The 18778-nt window shown below is 33.0% G+C and overlaps 3 protein-coding genes across 3 annotated transcripts; 1 reads left to right on the top strand and 2 right to left on the bottom strand.

Annotated features, from left to right (window-relative positions):
• Positions 1–7583: 7583 nt before the first annotated feature.
• On the top strand, positions 7584–10600 carry LOC139851631 (protease Do-like 5, chloroplastic). The gene is made up of 8 exons (XM_071840723.1): positions 7584–8137; positions 8622–8768; positions 9110–9172; positions 9293–9382; positions 9459–9581; positions 9692–9779; positions 10039–10113; positions 10307–10600. The coding sequence occupies exons 1-8, from the start codon at positions 7877–7879 to the stop codon at positions 10411–10413; spliced, it is 954 nt and encodes a 317-aa protein (XP_071696824.1). The 5' UTR covers positions 7584–7876; the 3' UTR covers positions 10414–10600.
• LOC139854366 (uncharacterized) lies at positions 10557–10956 on the bottom strand. Its single transcript, XM_071843674.1, has 2 exons — positions 10631–10956; positions 10557–10560 (listed from the first exon to the last, which is right to left on the bottom strand). The coding sequence occupies exons 1-2, from the start codon at positions 10954–10956 to the stop codon at positions 10557–10559; spliced, it is 330 nt and encodes a 109-aa protein (XP_071699775.1).
• Positions 10957–12692: 1736 nt separating this feature from the next.
• LOC139852478 (uncharacterized) lies at positions 12693–18750 on the bottom strand. The gene is made up of 10 exons (XM_071841775.1): positions 18639–18750; positions 18432–18468; positions 17947–18191; positions 16207–16267; positions 15549–15784; positions 15275–15479; positions 15033–15161; positions 14595–14695; positions 14399–14517; positions 12693–13082 (listed from the first exon to the last, which is right to left on the bottom strand). The coding sequence occupies exons 3-10, from the start codon at positions 18082–18084 to the stop codon at positions 13031–13033; spliced, it is 1041 nt and encodes a 346-aa protein (XP_071697876.1). The 5' UTR covers positions 18085–18191; positions 18432–18468; positions 18639–18750; the 3' UTR covers positions 12693–13030.
• Positions 18751–18778: the final 28 nt, after the last annotated feature.

Below are 18778 nucleotides of genomic sequence, written 5' to 3'. Positions count from 1 at the left end.
GGATTAATCTAATTGTTTGATTAAGTTGATTTCTACTCATTAAGTTTGTATTTTTCAGGCTTGGTGTTTAAAAGTGATTCTGGAAGATTGTTGCAGAGAAGCTACAAGGATTATGGTCTGGTATTGCTGTTCAAGTGTAGAAGGGTTAGTCACAATGTGAATCGAGTGTTAGTTAATACAAATAACGTACCTGGTATGGGGTTTGATTAACTAACACAACGACGGGACACAGTTGTGATCTAACTAATACTCCAAGGACCAAATCTGTACATTATTTATTAAAGGGGTCTGTATGTAATTTTTTGCTTAGCCGTCATTGGTCTCTGTATAAAATAGGGATTTGGTCAGATCTGTATTTTTTGAGATCATTTTTTGTATTCGTTATTCATTTGGTTCAATCCTCACAAAGTAGATGTGGTTATTTTTGATTAATTCTTCTGGTATTCGTTTCTTGTGTTGATTGTAAGATTTGTTCATGGTATCAGAGCGGCTCGCTCGATATTGTTTCGGTTTGGTGTTGATATGAGAAGTCAAATTAGGGTTTTCAGATCTGGAAAATCAAAAATTAGGGTTTCAGTTTTTTCAAAGGTGTTTTGTGAAAATTAAGATTCGTTCTCTTCTTGTTCCTGTCAAGGTGAAACGATCTTGTTTCACTTGTTTGATCGGGCTAGATCTGGGACTGCGATTGTGGATTTAGGGCGTATTCTTGTTGAACCCTAATTTCACGAATTGTTCTTGGTTGCTGTTGATATCTGGTTGTCTTCCGCTGCTATTGAAGGTGTTGTGGAGTACTCTGTGAGCTATTTCTTCCTACTTGTGTTGGTAGCAAGTCAATGCTCGTGGGAGTTTCTGTGCTTACAGGAATCAACTGCCCCCATTGAGTACACTTGGTCTATAGCCAAGATCTCTTCTCTATTATCTGTTTGTATGAAATTTGTTGATATAATTGTTAACATGTGTTGATTCTTGTTTTATCTTTAATCTGTTTGGGTAATATTTGTTGATTTCTTATCTAAGAACACTGCACCCAACTCTTGACCTTGATCATTAAAGATCTAAGGAAACCTGATCAAGTGCAGTAGGTTCTTCTTGGTGGTTTGTGTTCTGTTATCTGTATTTCTGTGTGATTTTCTGATTTCTTGCTTGATTCTGTCAATATGTCTGATGTGGATGATGATGAGGTCACCATGATAAGTAAATTGGATTTTGGTGATCCACTTTACTTACATGCAAGTGATATTAGCAGTACACCTCTCATTAATTTCAAGTTAAAAAGGACAGAAAATTATAAATCTTGGTCATGTACAATGGAACTTGCATTGCAAACAAAAAATAAAACTGGTTTTATAAATGGATCTTTAGAAAAATCTACTACAGATGATGTTTTAGCAAATCAATGGGAGAGGTGTAATGCTGTGGTTCTTTCATGGATCTTAGGTGCTATGAGTGAAGAATTGTATTTTGGTCAAGTATATTCCAAAGTTGCTTCTGTGGTTTGGAATGAGTTAAAGGAAACTTATGATAAAGTGGATGGGTCATTTATGTTCAATTTATATCAAAGAATAAACTCACTGACACAAAATGGCACATCTGTTTCAGATTATTATCATAAACTTAACTCATTATGGAAACAATATGATATGCTGTGTAAAATACCATCATGTGAATGTGATGTTGATAAACTAAGACAAGATCATATAAATAACCAGAAATTAATGCAATTTTTAATGGGTCTTGATGATACTTATCAACAATTAAGAAGTAACATACTTACAACAGATCCATTGCCAAGTGTTAAAACTGCTTTTTCACTCATCTCAAGAGAAGAATCACATAGGGTTGTTAAAGAAAAGAAAGTTATAAGTGAATCATCTGCTTTTATGTCTAACATGAATAACAATAGGCAAAGAGGCTCATCTTCTGAACTAAAATGCAAAAAATGTAACAGAGTTGGACACACTATTGATAGATGCTTTGAAGTAATAGGATATCCACCTAGAAATACTAACATGAAGTGTACAAGGTGTGGTTTAACAAACCATACTATTGATAGATGTTTTGAGATTGTTGGTTATCCACCAAACTTTAAAAGAAGAAATCCTAATAGTGCTAATGCTGTGAAACACACTTCTAGTTTTAATGATGCAGGGACTTCTGTTCCTAATTCTGTTAATCTGTCAAGTGATCAAATATCCAGATTGTTGAGCATTCTGGATGGAAAAGTGAATAACAGTAATATAAAGTCTAATTTGTCAGGTGAATTCCTTAATTTAAATGCTTACTTTAATGATCATTTTCATAAATTTTTTATGGTTAATCAAGTTGAAAGTCAGAATAATAATAATTTTGGTTGGATAATTGACTCTGGAGCAAATCAACACATGACAAATAGTGATAAAAATTTTGAAGATTTAGTTGATGTAAGTAATTTGAATCTAACTGTTGGTCATCCTAATGGGACTAGAGCTTTGGTCAGTAAAATTGGGAATTTAAGGTTGTCTAAACATGTTGTTCTGCATGATGTATTAATTGTTCCACAATATTGTGTTAGTTTGCTCTCTGTGCATTGCTTAGTAAGAGATAATGATTTGTTTGTTGGTTTTGATAAAAATAAATGTTATATTCAGGATCTGAAGTCCTTAAGGACTCTGGAGACTGGTAATCAGTGTGATGGATTGTATTTGTTTGATGACAAGTTGAAAGGTGATTTAATTGATGGTACTTGTTATTTGTCCAAAACTATCTGGCATGACAGACTGGGACATCCAGCTGATCAAGTTTTACATGTTTTGAAATCTGAGTTAAAATTGAATAATTTTAAAAAACATGATCCTTGTGAAATCTGCCATAAGGCAAAGCAAACTAGAGACCCTTTTCCACTCAGTGATCACAAGACTACTGAGTTGGGTGAATTAATTCATTTGGATGTCTGGGGTCCTTATAGGGTTGTGAGTAAAGGAGGTTATAAATACTTCCTTACTATTGTGGATGACTGTACAAGAGCTGTATGGGTATACTTACTTAAATCAAAAGAACAAGTGTTTGAACATGTTGAAATGTTCTGTGTTTTGTTAAAAAATCAGTATGAAAAAAGGGTAAAGATTATTAGGAGTGATAATGGAACAGAGTTTCTAAATGCAAACATGAATAATTTTACAACTTCAAATGGTATTATCCATCAGACTACTTGTGCATACACTCCACAGCAAAATGGGATTGCTGAGAGGAAACATAGACACTTGCTAAATATAGCAAGAGCACTTATGTTTCAAGGGGGGATTCCTCTTTATATGTGGGGTGAATGTGTACTTACTGCTACTTATTTGATTAACAGGTTACCTTCTTCCATTTTGAGTGGTAAGTGTCCCTTTGAGTTGGTATATAAAAAGAAACCTAGTCTTTCCCATCTTAGGGTCTTTGGATGTCTGTGTTTTGCTTCTGTTTTAAACTCAAATGATAAGTTTAGTTCTAAGTCTGAAAAATGTGCTTTGGTTGGTTATTCTACTGTTAAGAAAGGTTACAAGTTGTATAGTTTTGATAAACAAGCTTTTATTTTTTCAAGAGATGTAAAATTTTATGAACAAATTTTTCCTTTCAAGTCTGCAAAAGATTTTTCTGAAAATATTTTTCAACCAAAGGATTTAAATACTATAAACTTCTTTGATTTTTTTGATGATAACCAAGATTCTAAAAGTCCCAATGATGAAGGGAAAGACTCACAACAACATGGTGATGGCAACCAAGGGTGTTCTGTTGGTGGTTCTTCTGAGCAAACAATGGATACATCCTTACCTGCAACACCAAATGTTGACACTAATCTCCCTGAGGGCAATACATATAATCAAACTATTATACCAACTCAGGAGACTGCTCAAGATGTAAGAAGGTCATCTAGAAAAGCTCAGCTACCATCTAAATATAATGATTATGTGCTAAATGCAAAAGTTAAGTATAGTTTGGACAAAGTTATAAATTATTCTAATCTTAGTAAAGAAAATAGATGTTTTGTTTCCACTTTAAACAAAAGTGTTGAACCTGAGACTTTTTGGGAAGCATGCAAAGACCCAAAATGGGTTGATGCCATGAATTCTGAAATGGAAGCCCTTTATAGGAATGGGACCTGGGTACTTACTGATCTGCCTGAAGGTAGAGTACCTATTGGATGTAAATGGGTATACAAGATTAAATATAAGTCTAGTGGTGAAATTGATAGGTACAAAGCAAGGTTAGTTGCAAATGGTTATAATCAAAGGGAGGGAATTGATTTTGATGAAACATTTTCTCCTGTTGTAAAAATGATTACTGTCAGATGTATTTTAAGTGTTGCTGTACAAAAAGGGTGGAATTTATATCAATTAGATATAAATAATGCTTTTTTGTATGGTGACCTTGAAGAAGATGTTTACATGTCTTTACCTCTGGGCTATTATGATCAATCTGAGAAAAAAGTGTGCAAGCTTGTTAAGTCCCTTTATGGACTTAAGCAAGCTCCCAGGAAGTGGAATGAAAAACTCACAGCTGCTTTAATTGAGTTTGGTTTTGAGCAAAGTAAAAATGATTACTCCTTGTTTGTTAAGTGTAACAATACTTATTTTATTGGCCTGCTTGTTTATGTTGATGATATTGTTGTAATTGGTAGTGATGATAGTGAAGTTGAAAAAGTTAAAACATTTCTTGCTACAAAATTTATGATAAAAGATCTAGGGCTTCTTAAATATTTCTTAGGAATAGAAATCTTAAATGAAAAAAATGGGTTGTGTATGTGTCAAAGAAAGTACTGTGTTGAATTGTTAGCTGATTTTGGTTTAACTGCTTGTAAACCTGCCTTCACACCAATAGAGCCAAACATAGCTGAGATCAAAAATGATTATCCTGTTAAGAATGTAAATCAATATCAGAAGTTAGTAGGAAAACTCATTTATCTGACATTAACTAGACCTGATATTGCATTTACTGTTCATGTTTTAAGTCAATTTATGCATGCTCCTATGAATTCTCACATGATGATTGCTTTAAGATTGCTGAGATTCTTGAAAAAGTCTCCAGGTAAAGGTATTTTCTTGGAGAAAGGTAAAGTTTTTGACTTAAAAGCTTATGTTGATTCTGATTGGGGTAAGAAAATGATGGAAAGAAAATCTATTACTGGATATTGTGTTATGTTCTGTGGGAGTCTTGTTGCCTGGAAAAGTAAAAAACAGGAAACAGTCTCAAGATCTTCAGCAGAAGCAGAGTTTAGAGCTCTTGCATCTGTGTCATGTGAAATAATATGGATCTTGAAAGTTTTGAAAGATTTAAGAGTATCAAATTTAATTCCAGTTGAAATTTTTGTTGATAATAAAGCTGCTATACAAATCTCTTCAAACCCTGTGTTCCATGAGAGAACAAAACATTTTGAGATTGATCTCTTTTATGTAAGAGATAAAATTTGTGATGGAATTATTAAGGCTGTTAAGATTGATTCCAATGATAATCTTGCAGATGTTTTCACTAAGGGTTTAAGTTTAAGTCAGCACTCTTTTATTACAGAAAAAATGAACATGATAGATCTTTTTCACAATTAGATTAAGGGAGGGTGTTAAAAGGATTAATCTAATTGTTTGATTAAGTTGATTTCTACTCATTAAGTTTGTGTTTTTCAGGCTTGGTGTTTAAAAGTGATTCTGGAAGATTGTTGCAGAGAAGCTACAAGGATTATGGTCTGGTATTGCTGTTCAAGTGTAGAAGGGTTAGTCACAATGTGAATCGAGTGTTAGTTAATACAAATAACGTACCTGGTATGGGGTTTGATTAACTAACACAACGACGGGACACAGTTGTGATCTAACTAATACTCCAAGGACCAAATCTGTACATTATTTATTAAAGGGGTATGTATGTAATTTTTTGCTTAGCCGTCATTGGTCTCTGTATAAAATAGGGATTTGGTCAGATCTGTATTTTTTGAGATCATTTTTTGTATTCGTTATTCATTTGGTTCAATCCTCACAAAGTAGAGGTGGTTATTTTTGATTAATTCTTCTGGTATTCGTTTCTTGTGTTGATTGTAAGATTTGTTCATTTATGCCTATCAATTTGTTTAAAAATCAAGACTTTGATAATTTAATTAAAATACTTTGTTTAAAAAATTAACACACACAACATGAAAACGGGAGAGACCAAATCTAACATATAGAAATGTGTATGATGGTGTTAAATATTACGTGACATCAAATCAACTTTTCAGGCTTAGAAGCAACATCCATTACTGGTTTTTGTTATGAACTCAATACATAAATTCCTTGGTACAGATATTGAATTCTCTACATAAACTGATAAATGTTGCCAAATTATAGTGCCCCACTACTCATAAGACTATAATAAAACTGGTCTAAAGAGAGTGCAAACTCGGGTCTTGTTATAAAAATAAAGATAGACATGATCCACAAAACATAACACCAAGTACATCAATATCCAAATACGGACAACTTCCTTTGCGATTCTTTTATGAAGTGCATCGAATTACTACTCGTTGCTTGATGAGATGAGGTAGAAGAAAACGATGAGTTAACAGCCCTTATTTTTGTTTCCCTTTCGGTCATATAAACTTCTCTCTCGTCTTCTTTTATCGTCTCCAACATTTTACTTGTTCGCTGCCTCATTAAACTCACAAATTGTGGAGGTGCAACCTCACTCACAAACCTAGCCATTCTTGAACTTGCCATATTCTATTGAAAGATGAAAGATATGTAGTATGTTTGTTTATGGTATAAACTTTGAATATTGTCTCAAATTTATAGGAAATCAAAGTTTGTTCACTTTTCAGGACACCCCCTGAAGTTTAAATGTACATCTATTTAAAACTTTTTATTTCCCTTAAATGTAATAAAAAGTTATCCTTTGTCCCATGTGTTATTGTTCATGAAGTCTTAACATATGATGAGTAGTCAAGACAAGACACAGTTGTCTCTAATTTGAGGGGTGTACATTTTATTCTTTTGGGGAAATCACATAAATAAAATATCAATAGATCTAATGATCTAGTTGAGTTACATACCGAGTCGGGCCCTACGCGTTTTAGATCCGTCAATCTAACTGAACCTATCCATTTGAGCGGTCAAGATACAGTTGTTTCTAATTAGGGAGGTCTATAATTTTGTATTTTGGTGAAATAACATAAATAAAATAACGGATTAGATCCGTCGATCTAATTAAAACCATCCATTTGAGGGGTCAAGATACAATTTTCTCTGATTTGAGGGGTCAAGATACAATTTTCTCTGATTTGAGGGGTCTTTATTTAAAGAAATTGGATGGAGTATACTAAAGGGAACTTGATGTGGCTGTAATTGGATCACATTGTTCTGATCTTTAAAGCATATTATTCATAATTTAACTGTTTGTGCTATTTTTTGCTTTTCTTATTAATTGCCCTGTTGATAAGTCATAAGTAGAAGATAGCATGATGAAACAAATGGTGCCATGTGTTTGCATATGGACCATTCTTCACAAGATATCTTTGAAGTATACACATTTATTGTCACTTAAATTTGTGAACATTGAGTCCTTTCAAAACTATGTCATACAACTCCTTACATACATACTCCGTATATCTATTTCATGTGCTATTGGTTAATCAAATTGTGAGTTCTATTAGAACTTCAAGGCCAAATAGAAGAATAAAATAGATGCACTTTTTCTAATATATGAGCATTCTTCATTTTGTAATTTCCAATTATATATCATGAACACATATCTAAAACTATGTATATATTGTGTAATATAGAGTTATTATGCTAGTATCTTTTAATCACAAATAAAACAAACAATATATTCACAATAAATTAATTTAATATTGTAAACAAAATAGAGGAAAGAAAGATAGAAAGTGTGAAAGATAATGGAGGTGTTATCTTGTGGTGGTCACTCCATCTCCATTTCCAAACCCAAACTCATAACCAAACAACCTTCTTCATCTTCATCTTCATCATCATCAATTTCTGTTTTGCCATCTCATTTAGTTACAACACGCAGAGCAATTATCTTTACAGCAGTGACATCATATTTTACAAAAAGTTCAATAACTCAATCTGTTGCACTTGCTCAACAACTTCTAGATGAAACTCAACAAGAAGAAGACCGTGTTGTTCATCTGTTTGAGGTTTTTTTAATCTTTGTTAGTTAATGACTTTGGGTTTCAAGAATTACATTAAAAGTATATTCCCTTTAAGTCCCTTAAGAATTGTTTGTTTTGAGTGTTTTTTAAGGGTACTGATTTTAGAGATGGGATATATAATTTCAATATCACATCTGAAAAGATGTAAATTGTTGCATGTAATTTAGTAATGATCAACTTTTTAGTCTAAATATATATATATATTTGTCACTGTAATCTCTCATAAACATGTCATTTGGCCATAAAATTTGTGAAATTGGATCAAAACAGCATCTGTTAAATGCAGTAAAAAATGAACTTATTGACCAGTCATTCTTGAACGTTCCAATTAAATTACAGTCATGGTTTTAATGTGATGTATTGTGCCAATTCATTGCAGTTTTGATTATTTAAGTCAATGCCATTACGTATGTGAATAAATTACTCATGTTTTATGTTACTAATAACATACATTCATTTGATGTTCTAGGTAACATCGCCATCTGTGGTTTTCATCAAAGACCTTGAAATCGTTGATAACTCAAAAACCGCCGATGAGGTTGAGATGGTAGATGGTCAGAAAGCAAAAGTTGAAGGAACTGGTTCAGGCTTTATTTGGGATAAATTTGGTCACATCGTACGATATCCTATCCTTCTCTATATCTACGAGTCAAGCATATACTTTCCTTGATCCCATCCTAATTTCGGTCCCACAAATCAGATGACACGAACAAAACCCATAAAATTGAACTGCTAACAGTCCTAAAAAGTACTAGTATTTTTAGCAGCTATTGAAAATTGATGTATAGTAGATAAGTAAATCAGCTCCTTTTCTCTATCTCCTTGCTAGAGTTTATTTAATAAATAAATTTCTGCTATTAAATAAAAAGGTAAATCACCAAATTTAAAGCTCTCTGTTATGTTTTCTGATACAAAGCAGAACTATACATTTTATTTAGTGCTATTAGTGTATTTCAGGTGACGAATTATCATGTTGTTGAAAAGTTGGCTACAGATCAAAATGGACGACAGTGTTGTCAGGTTCGTGTACTATTCTTCTAGATTGATAGACGAGCAAATAACTAGAGAAACAATTATATCATAATCGAATCAAGCAAATGTTCGATAAACATAACATTATGTTGTTTATTGCTTGTGCAGGTATTCCTCGTTGACAAAAGTGGCAACAGTTTATCTAGAGACGGAAAGATCATTGGTGTTGATCCATCGAGTGATTTGGCTGTTCTGAAGGTCGGTATAAAGCGTTTAAAAAAAAAAAAAAAAATACGTTTGTTGGTTAATAATTTATTGACTCTCTTAATTGCAGGTTGATCTTGAAGGGATTGAAGTAAAGCCAGTAGATATAGGTAGTGCGCGTAAACTAATCGTGGGTCAAAGCTGCTACGCTATCGGGAATCCTTATGGATACGAGAACACTTTAACGACAGGGGTAATTTAGACCGTTAAAAATTTAAATAATTCATCAAACTATAGCAGCCAATGTGTCAACTGGTTTCAGAAACTCGATGGGTTCTTTGCATTTACATTGAACGATATCAGGTAGTGAGTGGACTAGGAAGGGAGATACCGTCACCAAACGGAGGTGCCATTAGAGGAGCCATACAAACAGATGCTGCAATTAATTCTGGTAATACTAATATCAAGAAAAAATGATTTTTACTAATTATATTATATTATACGGAGTACTATACACTAATAGGGGGCTGGTGATGAACAATAGCTTTTGCTGACATCAAGTTGACGTAAGCATGACGTCATATATTTTTTTCTTTCTATTTTTTGATTTAAGATATAAAGCGTAACCATTTCCCGTAACAATGGACAGGCCATCCCCACTTACTATAAGATACTGTATGACATTTAAAGAGTGTAATTGTGTTATGCAGGCAATTCGGGTGGACCCTTGCTCGACTCACATGGCCATGTAATCGGTGTTAATACTGCAACCTTCACTCGAAAAGGTACAGGCTTGACCTCTTCTTGATACTTCTATCAAATATATCTTTAGTTAAGGTAATTACTCATTTTTCCACTGTATTGTTGGACTGCATATTGATTTTGAAGTTACAATTTTAATCAATTTGACTTCAAAATTCAAGCCATATATTTGATCTCTGTCTTGTGTCTGATCATCACGATTGTATCATATTGCAGGAAGTGGGATGTCATCTGGGGTTAACTTTGCGATACCAATTGATACTGTGGTGCGGACAGTACCATACTTGATTGTTTACGGCACCGCTTATCGAGACAGATTTTGAACGTTACTCTACTACCTACAACAATAATGGCTTCCGTCACCCTCATTGTTACTGTAATTACAAACAACTCATTAACAATATTCTTATGTCAATAACATTAGTTGTAGTGTCTGTATCTCTCAATGAAATATTGTATCATCGAGTCATCTATTTAAAAAAAAAAAAAAACAATGTTTGGTTACAGATATTTGAAAATATGTCTCTATAAATGTCTTACTTTTGAGCCTGAAGTGACAGTAACGAGAGCTGTTCATCAATCGAGGAATCAACATGACAAGATGTCCTACAAGTAAACGGGATTAGTATGAGACCAATACCCCGTTGTTCCATGTGTGAAGGAGACGTTCTTCTTGTACTACGATACTCAACGGCGTCTTGAAGTATAATGTTTCCTTGCTTATCTATGCAGTAAAATAAGCCCATGAAAAAACGCCCGTCGCTAACACCCACCAGCATTCGCCTAAACAACAGGTTCTTCACATTAGATAAGTCCGATTTGCCTCCGAAAGAAGTTTGTTGTGCTGCCTGTATTACATTCTCCATAACTAAAAAGAAGCATTAACAAACACATATGTATCAGCAAACTGAAAAACGAAAGTGCATGTCTTTCAAAACTTCTTTAATTTCAGTGTATACATTTGAGTAAGGAAACAAGCAGTAAGAGACTCTTTCTTACAACGAAGCAAAACCAAATCAAACACAACCCAAAAAGACTTGATATGATTTAAAATAAAATAAAAAAAAATCATTTATTCGATTAGGCATTTCATCAAACACTTAACTATCTGGAAATTCCATATATTACTAACACAACTTAGCTAAAGAAGACAGATATAGATTAATGAAAAGATAAACAAAAACAATTTTTTGTTTTTGTTTTGGTTGTTAGTATTAATTGTATAAATTCAAAGATACAGAAAATATGAAAGTGATGATCAAAAGGTAGCGTATCACCTTGAATGAAATTGGTTGAGTTAACGTATAAAACTATGACTGATTTTGCTTAATTCCACCAATCTTCACAGATTCTGCAATTTATTATCTTAATCGAACATTCAATTGAAGTTCATACAAACGGGAAACGTTGAATTCAATTTGGGGAAAGGCTTAGGTATAGATATTATGTTATTGGTCCCTTGTTTTAACATTTCTTCATTTTCAGTCCCTTCCCTTTACAAAGCACGTTGCACCATTATCTTGAATAAAAGTTAGATCTAACAAAATTAAAAAATGCACCATCTTTTTTAGCACAACTTCTTCCGCATATGCAAGGTATGGAGAGATGAGATGCAGACAATCTTTCCCCTATCATAGAATAGAAGTCATTTCTCCACTCACGTGTAGGTAGAGAATTCTCCACCCACGAGAAGAGAAAGTCGTCTTCTCTGATGTAGGTAGAGAAGTCATTTCTTAACAATTTATTTTAAATCAAGAATTTTCCATAAATGCATGACTAACAAGAATATAGTAATTACAATGATTGTAAGCGGTCATTTGTAATTACATAACCCGAATTAATACGACACCACAACTTTCGACTTCAAAAATACGACTTAAAAGAAAATTTTAACAATACCTCAAAATATACAATGAGTATTTATCTATTCTTTAAGTACCACTTGCATTTGAAGTTGCTAGCTTCACAAGAACTAACGTTGTATTCTCGAGTTTATTTTTGCAAAGAAAGGAAAGGAGAGGGAAGGATAAAACATTAATCAAGCATTTTTTAGTTTTTTTTATGATAGAAAGGAGAGGAGAAGAGTGGGTTAGAGGGGAAAACTCGAGGGCTTTTCACCCTTCTTACTATCAGCTCAATTTTGAGGTGATTGGAAGGGATTGTCTTTTTTACTCATAAAAAAAAAATTATATTATAGCAGCTATCATAATACGTACATTCACCATTATGTAATTATACTTGAGGGATTATCGTACAAATGACCAATTATCGTACAACAGCTATCATACATGTATCATTTTCTCTCATCACATCATTAATTTATTTATTATTTTAGTTAATTAATATATATATATATAATTCAATTGTATGAAAAATAAATTCATAGTTTTAATAACAATATATAATACTTCATATAAATAATACTCCGTAAATAAATAATAATACAGCAGCTTAAATATTTATTTTTTATTCGTTGATTATAGTTATTTATTGTGAATAGCTTTTATTTGTTTATAGTGTTAATTTATACAACTCAAGAATAAATATAGATATTTATTTTCTTTTCTTTTACTTTCACTCCAACTCAAGAATACACATAAACTATTTTAAATTACTATTCTTTACATCTTTATTGTCTCAATCCCTTTCCACCACTCCTTTCCGCTTTAAAAAAACTCGAGAATACAGCGTAAAGTATTATCAAGTGCATACAAAAAAAAAAGATCCGAGTATTAAACGTAAATACAGAATAATAGCAAACGAACATGAGAAATTTTCATCATAAAGTAGATACGTTGTTTGTCAATTTGCAAAGTTCCATGAAAGTAGAAGTAGCTGTGTGGTACTGGTTTATACTGATTTGTGTAACATAGTCTTAGTCTACATCCAGTGGATACTTTAACTCCTCAAGTTCCCAAGCCGCCAAGTAGTTAAGACATTTTATCTATCGTCACTTGACCTTCTTTCCTCTGCCTCTCTTCGTTTTTGTTGCCTGTAATTAATACAATACATCCAGCTTTAAAACATCAAAAGCTTAAAAAAATTTGTAGAAAACTACAACAATTGCAGAAAACCATGTAATTGAAAAAGATTCAGCATCTATATATGACTACATCAGTTAGATGCATTGTTAAAAAACTTTTGATAAGGCAACACATATATTGGAGAAGCTAATATTAATTAATGAAAGGAATCAAATAAGAGTAGAGGTGACAATTTTAAACAAACTTATATCTCTAACAGATCAAAAGTATAATAAACACATAGAAAAAAAGAATGAAGTAATGGGCCAAACGGGTCGATAGTCGCCCAAAGTGAATTTCCAATGCATATAACCACTGTTGTAAAACTCCCCGATTACTCCTTTTAAGACCAGGCCAATCTGATTTTCCAAAATCCTTTTAATAAATAGTCAACGTCCACATTGATGAGTCAAAATCGATCAAAGTCAAAATTGGTCAACTTTTTTTTTTATCTTAATCTATAATTTTAGAGTTTTTGAACAAACAAACAATTATGTTTCTAGACAATTTAAGTTTATCTTCAATATCTACACATAATTTTGAAATTTATTATTTTAGTGTATAAAATGTCAAACCCGATTAATCCCCAGTCGAATACTCCATCCAAAGTCATGACCAAATCCTCCCGAGTTTTGAAAACTTCCATATAACCTCCTAATTCGCATTAACAAAAACCTAGTTTAGTTTTGAAATCATAGATCTTAAGTAATTATATTTGATACTCTAATTTTATACTGAAAGAATATATGTCCTTTTGGGCTAGACTGCTTTTGACCCATATCCAAAATCACCTGTTTTGACCCATTGCCCAACCAGACTAACACATCCAATTTACCACCTTATAATGAAGGATAAGCAGATTGTGGGTCCTCACTTAGGTTCTAAACTGTTTAAACATGAGTACGAGTATGTAGCATGAGTGGCAAGGTTGGTAATATGGCTCGTGTTCATCAGATTGTGGGGCACTATTAGAGGACTGTTAATTTGTATTGTAGCCTAGTTAAAGGTAGTATTTCTCATCTCCTAAATAATGTTCTAACTTTCATGTAAATGTAAATGAAAATTTCCACATTGATTGATTAGAGAAAATAAGAATACACAGCAAAGCAAATATAATGATGACGAGTGATGACAATAGAAAGATCCCATCAGATATTAATTTAACTGTATATGATCTGTTTTAAGTCTAATCAGGGAGTTTCTGCATATTATCGAACTACAACTCCTTGTAAACAGATAATAATAAATTTTATAATAATTTTCTTAATTAGTGTTGAAAACTCACGCAAAGGCTGTGTAGCCAGTCCTAGCATTAGTAGTGGACATAAGCACTGCATGTGACCCACTACTCGACACAGAGTCCTGTCCACTGCTGGTCAATGGATGCCTTTTGTCTCCATCTACCTTAAAAAACGAATCGAAAAGTTTATTTGCAACTGGATAAAAAAAAACATCTAAACCGCAACGAGTACAAATGATACCTTATCCCATTTAGATTTCTTATTTGGTCTACCCTCTCGAGTCCCAATATCAACAGCAGATGAACCCTGGCTTAATCTACCACCAGCTATCGGTGGCACAGCTGTAAATATATATAGCAAACAGTCAAACACCAATCATTAAAAATCCTAAAAAATTTACTCCCTCCATCCCAAAATAACTATCCCATTTGACTTTACAAAGTCTTTCTTTTTAAATATTGACTTCAAATATTTTTATTTGTGCTATGTAATAACTGATGAGAAGTATATGAATTAATTTGGTTTAAAATGTGTTTTCGTTGGTATAACTTTCTTCAAATATTATATAACACAAATTAAAATATCTAAAGTCAATTTGTTCAAATAAAAGGCTCGAAAAGTCAAACTGGGACAAGGGGGGAATATATAACAAGGAGAAAAAAAGTAACATGTATTTACCTGGAATTGGCACGATGTTTGGCATAGAAATGCCCACTGCAGATTGTGTTCCGCCAGAAAGGAAATCAATCTTTTGATTTTTCTTTTTCTCTTGTTCTTTTCTCTCCAATTCCCTTTTCATATCAGCCTCTGTTGAAACAAATCGTTAAATGAGATTAATCATCGTGTTAAGAAAACGTAGTACCAAGGAGATAAAAAAAAGTTACAGTATGTAGCAAGACACAAATCATAAAACAACATACCTATCTCATCATAATAGTCACTTTTGTCATAACCATGGGGGTCAAAAACATCTGTGCTAAAGCAAGATCCAATCTGATCGATGTCCTGATAAGTAACTGCATGTAGTAAAAAGTCCGGGTTGCGATAATCTTTCCTATTACGCACTTCAGAATTAAAGCTTCTCCCAGTTTTCTTCTTCAGCAAGATAAACTTGATAATCTTCTCCTGCAGCAAAACACACATGATAAATGTTCTTACTGAGAACTCATATACTGACAATCATAAGAAACTTACTTGTAGCTCATCAGAGCACTTCATAGTTGTTGGCGGCGGAAGAAAATTGTCTAACGGATCGATCTCATTACGCACATCATCTTGAGTAGTATTTATAGGTTCAGGCTGTGCAGATTCTGATTCGTTTCCTTTATTATATTCCAATGAATCGGGTTGAGATTGATCAGCATGTTCAGATGATTGACGAGTTGATTGTGTGTTTGGTGTCAGTAGTTGTACTGTTCCCGTTCCTGCTCCTGCACATGATGAATTATAAATATATGAAAAATATCTTCTTATCAACTTAGCCAAGTCCAAAGGCAAGATAATGATGTAATTTTTGTATTTGATAGCTCCTATATCAGACGTGTAAGATATGTCAGTTTTTTTTCACACATACAAGTGGACAACATTAGTAACAGATGTCCATAATTACATTTTGTTACATGGTGAAGTAGTACATGGGTGCACAACATATTCAAATAATCGAGATTGCAGCAGGTTTCGAAGTTCTCTCACTTTATAGAGTATAGAAACATACAAATTGACAGACAATACAATGTATTATTATACTGCGTGATTTTGATAGAATGATATGATATGTTAGCCTTTGTTAGCTCACACACTAAATTATAAAAGACAATGGAAAGAGTTACATTGAAATTTTACAAGTGCGTACCATTAACAGATTGAGGTTCTGAGCCTAATACAGCATGACCCGTTGCTAGTATTTCCCCTTCCTGCAACCAAAACCATATTTCAGTAAACCAAGAGAACAAACAAGACAATACAGAAAACATAACACTGCATAAATTATTCACAAATTACTACTGTACATTTCTAAGTTACAAGAACCTGACTTTATGTCAAGTCGTATCTGTTAAACAACCCCAAAAGCTATTTGAAGAGATTGTGCGACATGAAATTAAGTAAAAAAAAAACTACAAATTAGTTGACAGTTACATCTATTTTATACAAAACTTTCACCAGCTAAAAAAACAAAACTAAAAATATCAAGTCTAAAATCTTGCTCAATCACAAGAAGCTGACAGGTAAGTTAATGTAGTGTGGTATAACTTGCTCTAGATGACCAAGTACTAAGCGACTCCTAGCTACTCCCTAGATCCGAGCACCTACGTCCAACTCGGATAAAAAAACTCGATCAACGATTAAACTTCATCAAAGTTGGTCAAAACTCCGTCCAACTCAGTCACATTTTTTCAAATCATTGAACTGCATAGACAAGACAAGGATGAAACATCAATCTGACAACTTATATTTTATATTTGAAGGATTTGAACGATTATGTTTAGGTTCCGAAACAATAATGTTTAGCTTTCTAGTCTATTTATACCATATAATTCTGAAATTTATTATTCATATATATATAGGGGCAGGATCAATGGGGAAGTAACCAATCGGGGGAAGCAAAAAATTTTTTTTTTTTTTTCGTTTTTTTTGAAATTTTTTTTTCCCGGCATCAAGATCACACGAAAATATGAACATTTAGAAGAGACACTTCGTGATGAATGTTATTATTTAGGCGGGAAAACGATCGACAAAAATAACATTCAAGATAATATTGTTCGTGAAGAATATGAACGTTTTTTTTTTTTTTCATGTTTTGTGAAGTAAAATTTAGCCCGATTTAGAGTTTAGGGTTTAGCGTTTAGGGTTTAGGGTTTAGGGTTTGGTGTTTTGGGTTTATGGAAACTCTAAACCGTTCGTGTTAAAAACTCAATCTAAATCCTAAATCTAAACCCTAAATCTAAACCCTAAACCCTAAATTTCTAAACCCTAATATCTAAACCCTAATATCTAAACCCCAATACCTAAAACCTCAAAATACGCTCGAAAAACACGATAATTGTTATATATTACCTCTTCGAGCGTTTTCCCGCCAAAATAAAAACATTTATCACAAAGTGTCTCTACTAAATGTTCATATTTTCATCTCATCTATAATGTTCGTGAACAAAGTTTTTTCAAAAAACGAAAAAAAAAAAGTTTTTGCTTCCCCCCGAATGGTTACTTCCCTCTTGATCCTACCACTATATATATAATTCCAATCCGAGTACACCCCAAGTCCGTCCCTCCCCCGCCCACCACTCACCTAGATCAATTACTTGCTACAAGGTCCCCGGCCTCTCAAGTACCACCAAATGAAGTAAAGAATTTTACCACTTTGTTTAAACCAAAATTTGCAACAGCCTATGGATATGGCTAATTTGGTCCTATATATGTAACTGTGTATAGTCAGTAATTGCAACAAAGTCAGCCCTCCTTAACTCGCTAACTTCTTATTCCATGAAAACTAAAAAATTTTAAATTCTCAACTAAATCATATAGTCTTTCTTCAAGAAAAACCTAAATCAAAAGCTTACATAAATAATATCCAAAACAAAAATAAATTAAATACCTCTGCTTTAGGTGAAACTGCCATGTCATCATGTCCGTAGTCTACATCTTCTTTTTCTTCCATGTCATCATCATCTTCGTCGTCACCGTACATAGAGAGAAGAGAAATACCTTCTGATTCTTTCTTCTTGGACGCCATGAGATGACTGAACCGCAGTTGCTTGTACTAATCGGTTGAATAATAAATAAAACGTTGTTATTGCAACTGTTACAGTGTTATATATGTCTTCTGAGTTCTGATTCCTTCTGAAATCAGCAACAATAAGTTATCCATCTATAGCTATCAATACTCTAATGGACAAATTATACTGTATCAAACACTTTGTGTTCATCTTAACATAAGAAGTATTCAAATTTTAACAATCAGCTACGAAACTTTATCATGAACGAGCAAAAAAATTTGAAACCCTAGCGTATAGTAATTTCATCGATCCGCTTGAAATCATGTCATTAATTAAAGCATTGGTGCTTCTCTTTTAAACTTACTGATCTCATGTATACAAGCTTCAAGCCTTCAAGAAAGCTAACAAAAAACAATATCTCATATTAGGTCGGTAGGAAGGGTAGATCAAAGTAAACAAACTCAACGAGTATAAATGCGTGTATATGTATACAATTTTATATTAATATGGTAGAAGAGGAGAAAATAAAAATTAGGGTTTCAAGGTTTATTAAATATGAAAGCAAAACTACCTGGTGAAAATTCAATTCGTGGAAGAAATCTTGTGAAGCAGAGAAAGTGAATGAATAATGGAAGGGTATTAGGGGAAAAGTGTTGCACTGAATGGTTTAGAGAGGGTTCAGGAGGGGAATGGTTCAGCGATCAAATTCTC

Source organism: Rutidosis leptorrhynchoides, chromosome 6, assembly GCF_046630445.1.
Source record: "Rutidosis leptorrhynchoides isolate AG116_Rl617_1_P2 chromosome 6, CSIRO_AGI_Rlap_v1, whole genome shotgun sequence".
Classification (NCBI taxonomy): Eukaryota; Viridiplantae; Streptophyta; class Magnoliopsida; order Asterales; family Asteraceae; genus Rutidosis; species Rutidosis leptorrhynchoides.
This window is presented reverse-complemented; position numbering and strand designations above follow the sequence as displayed.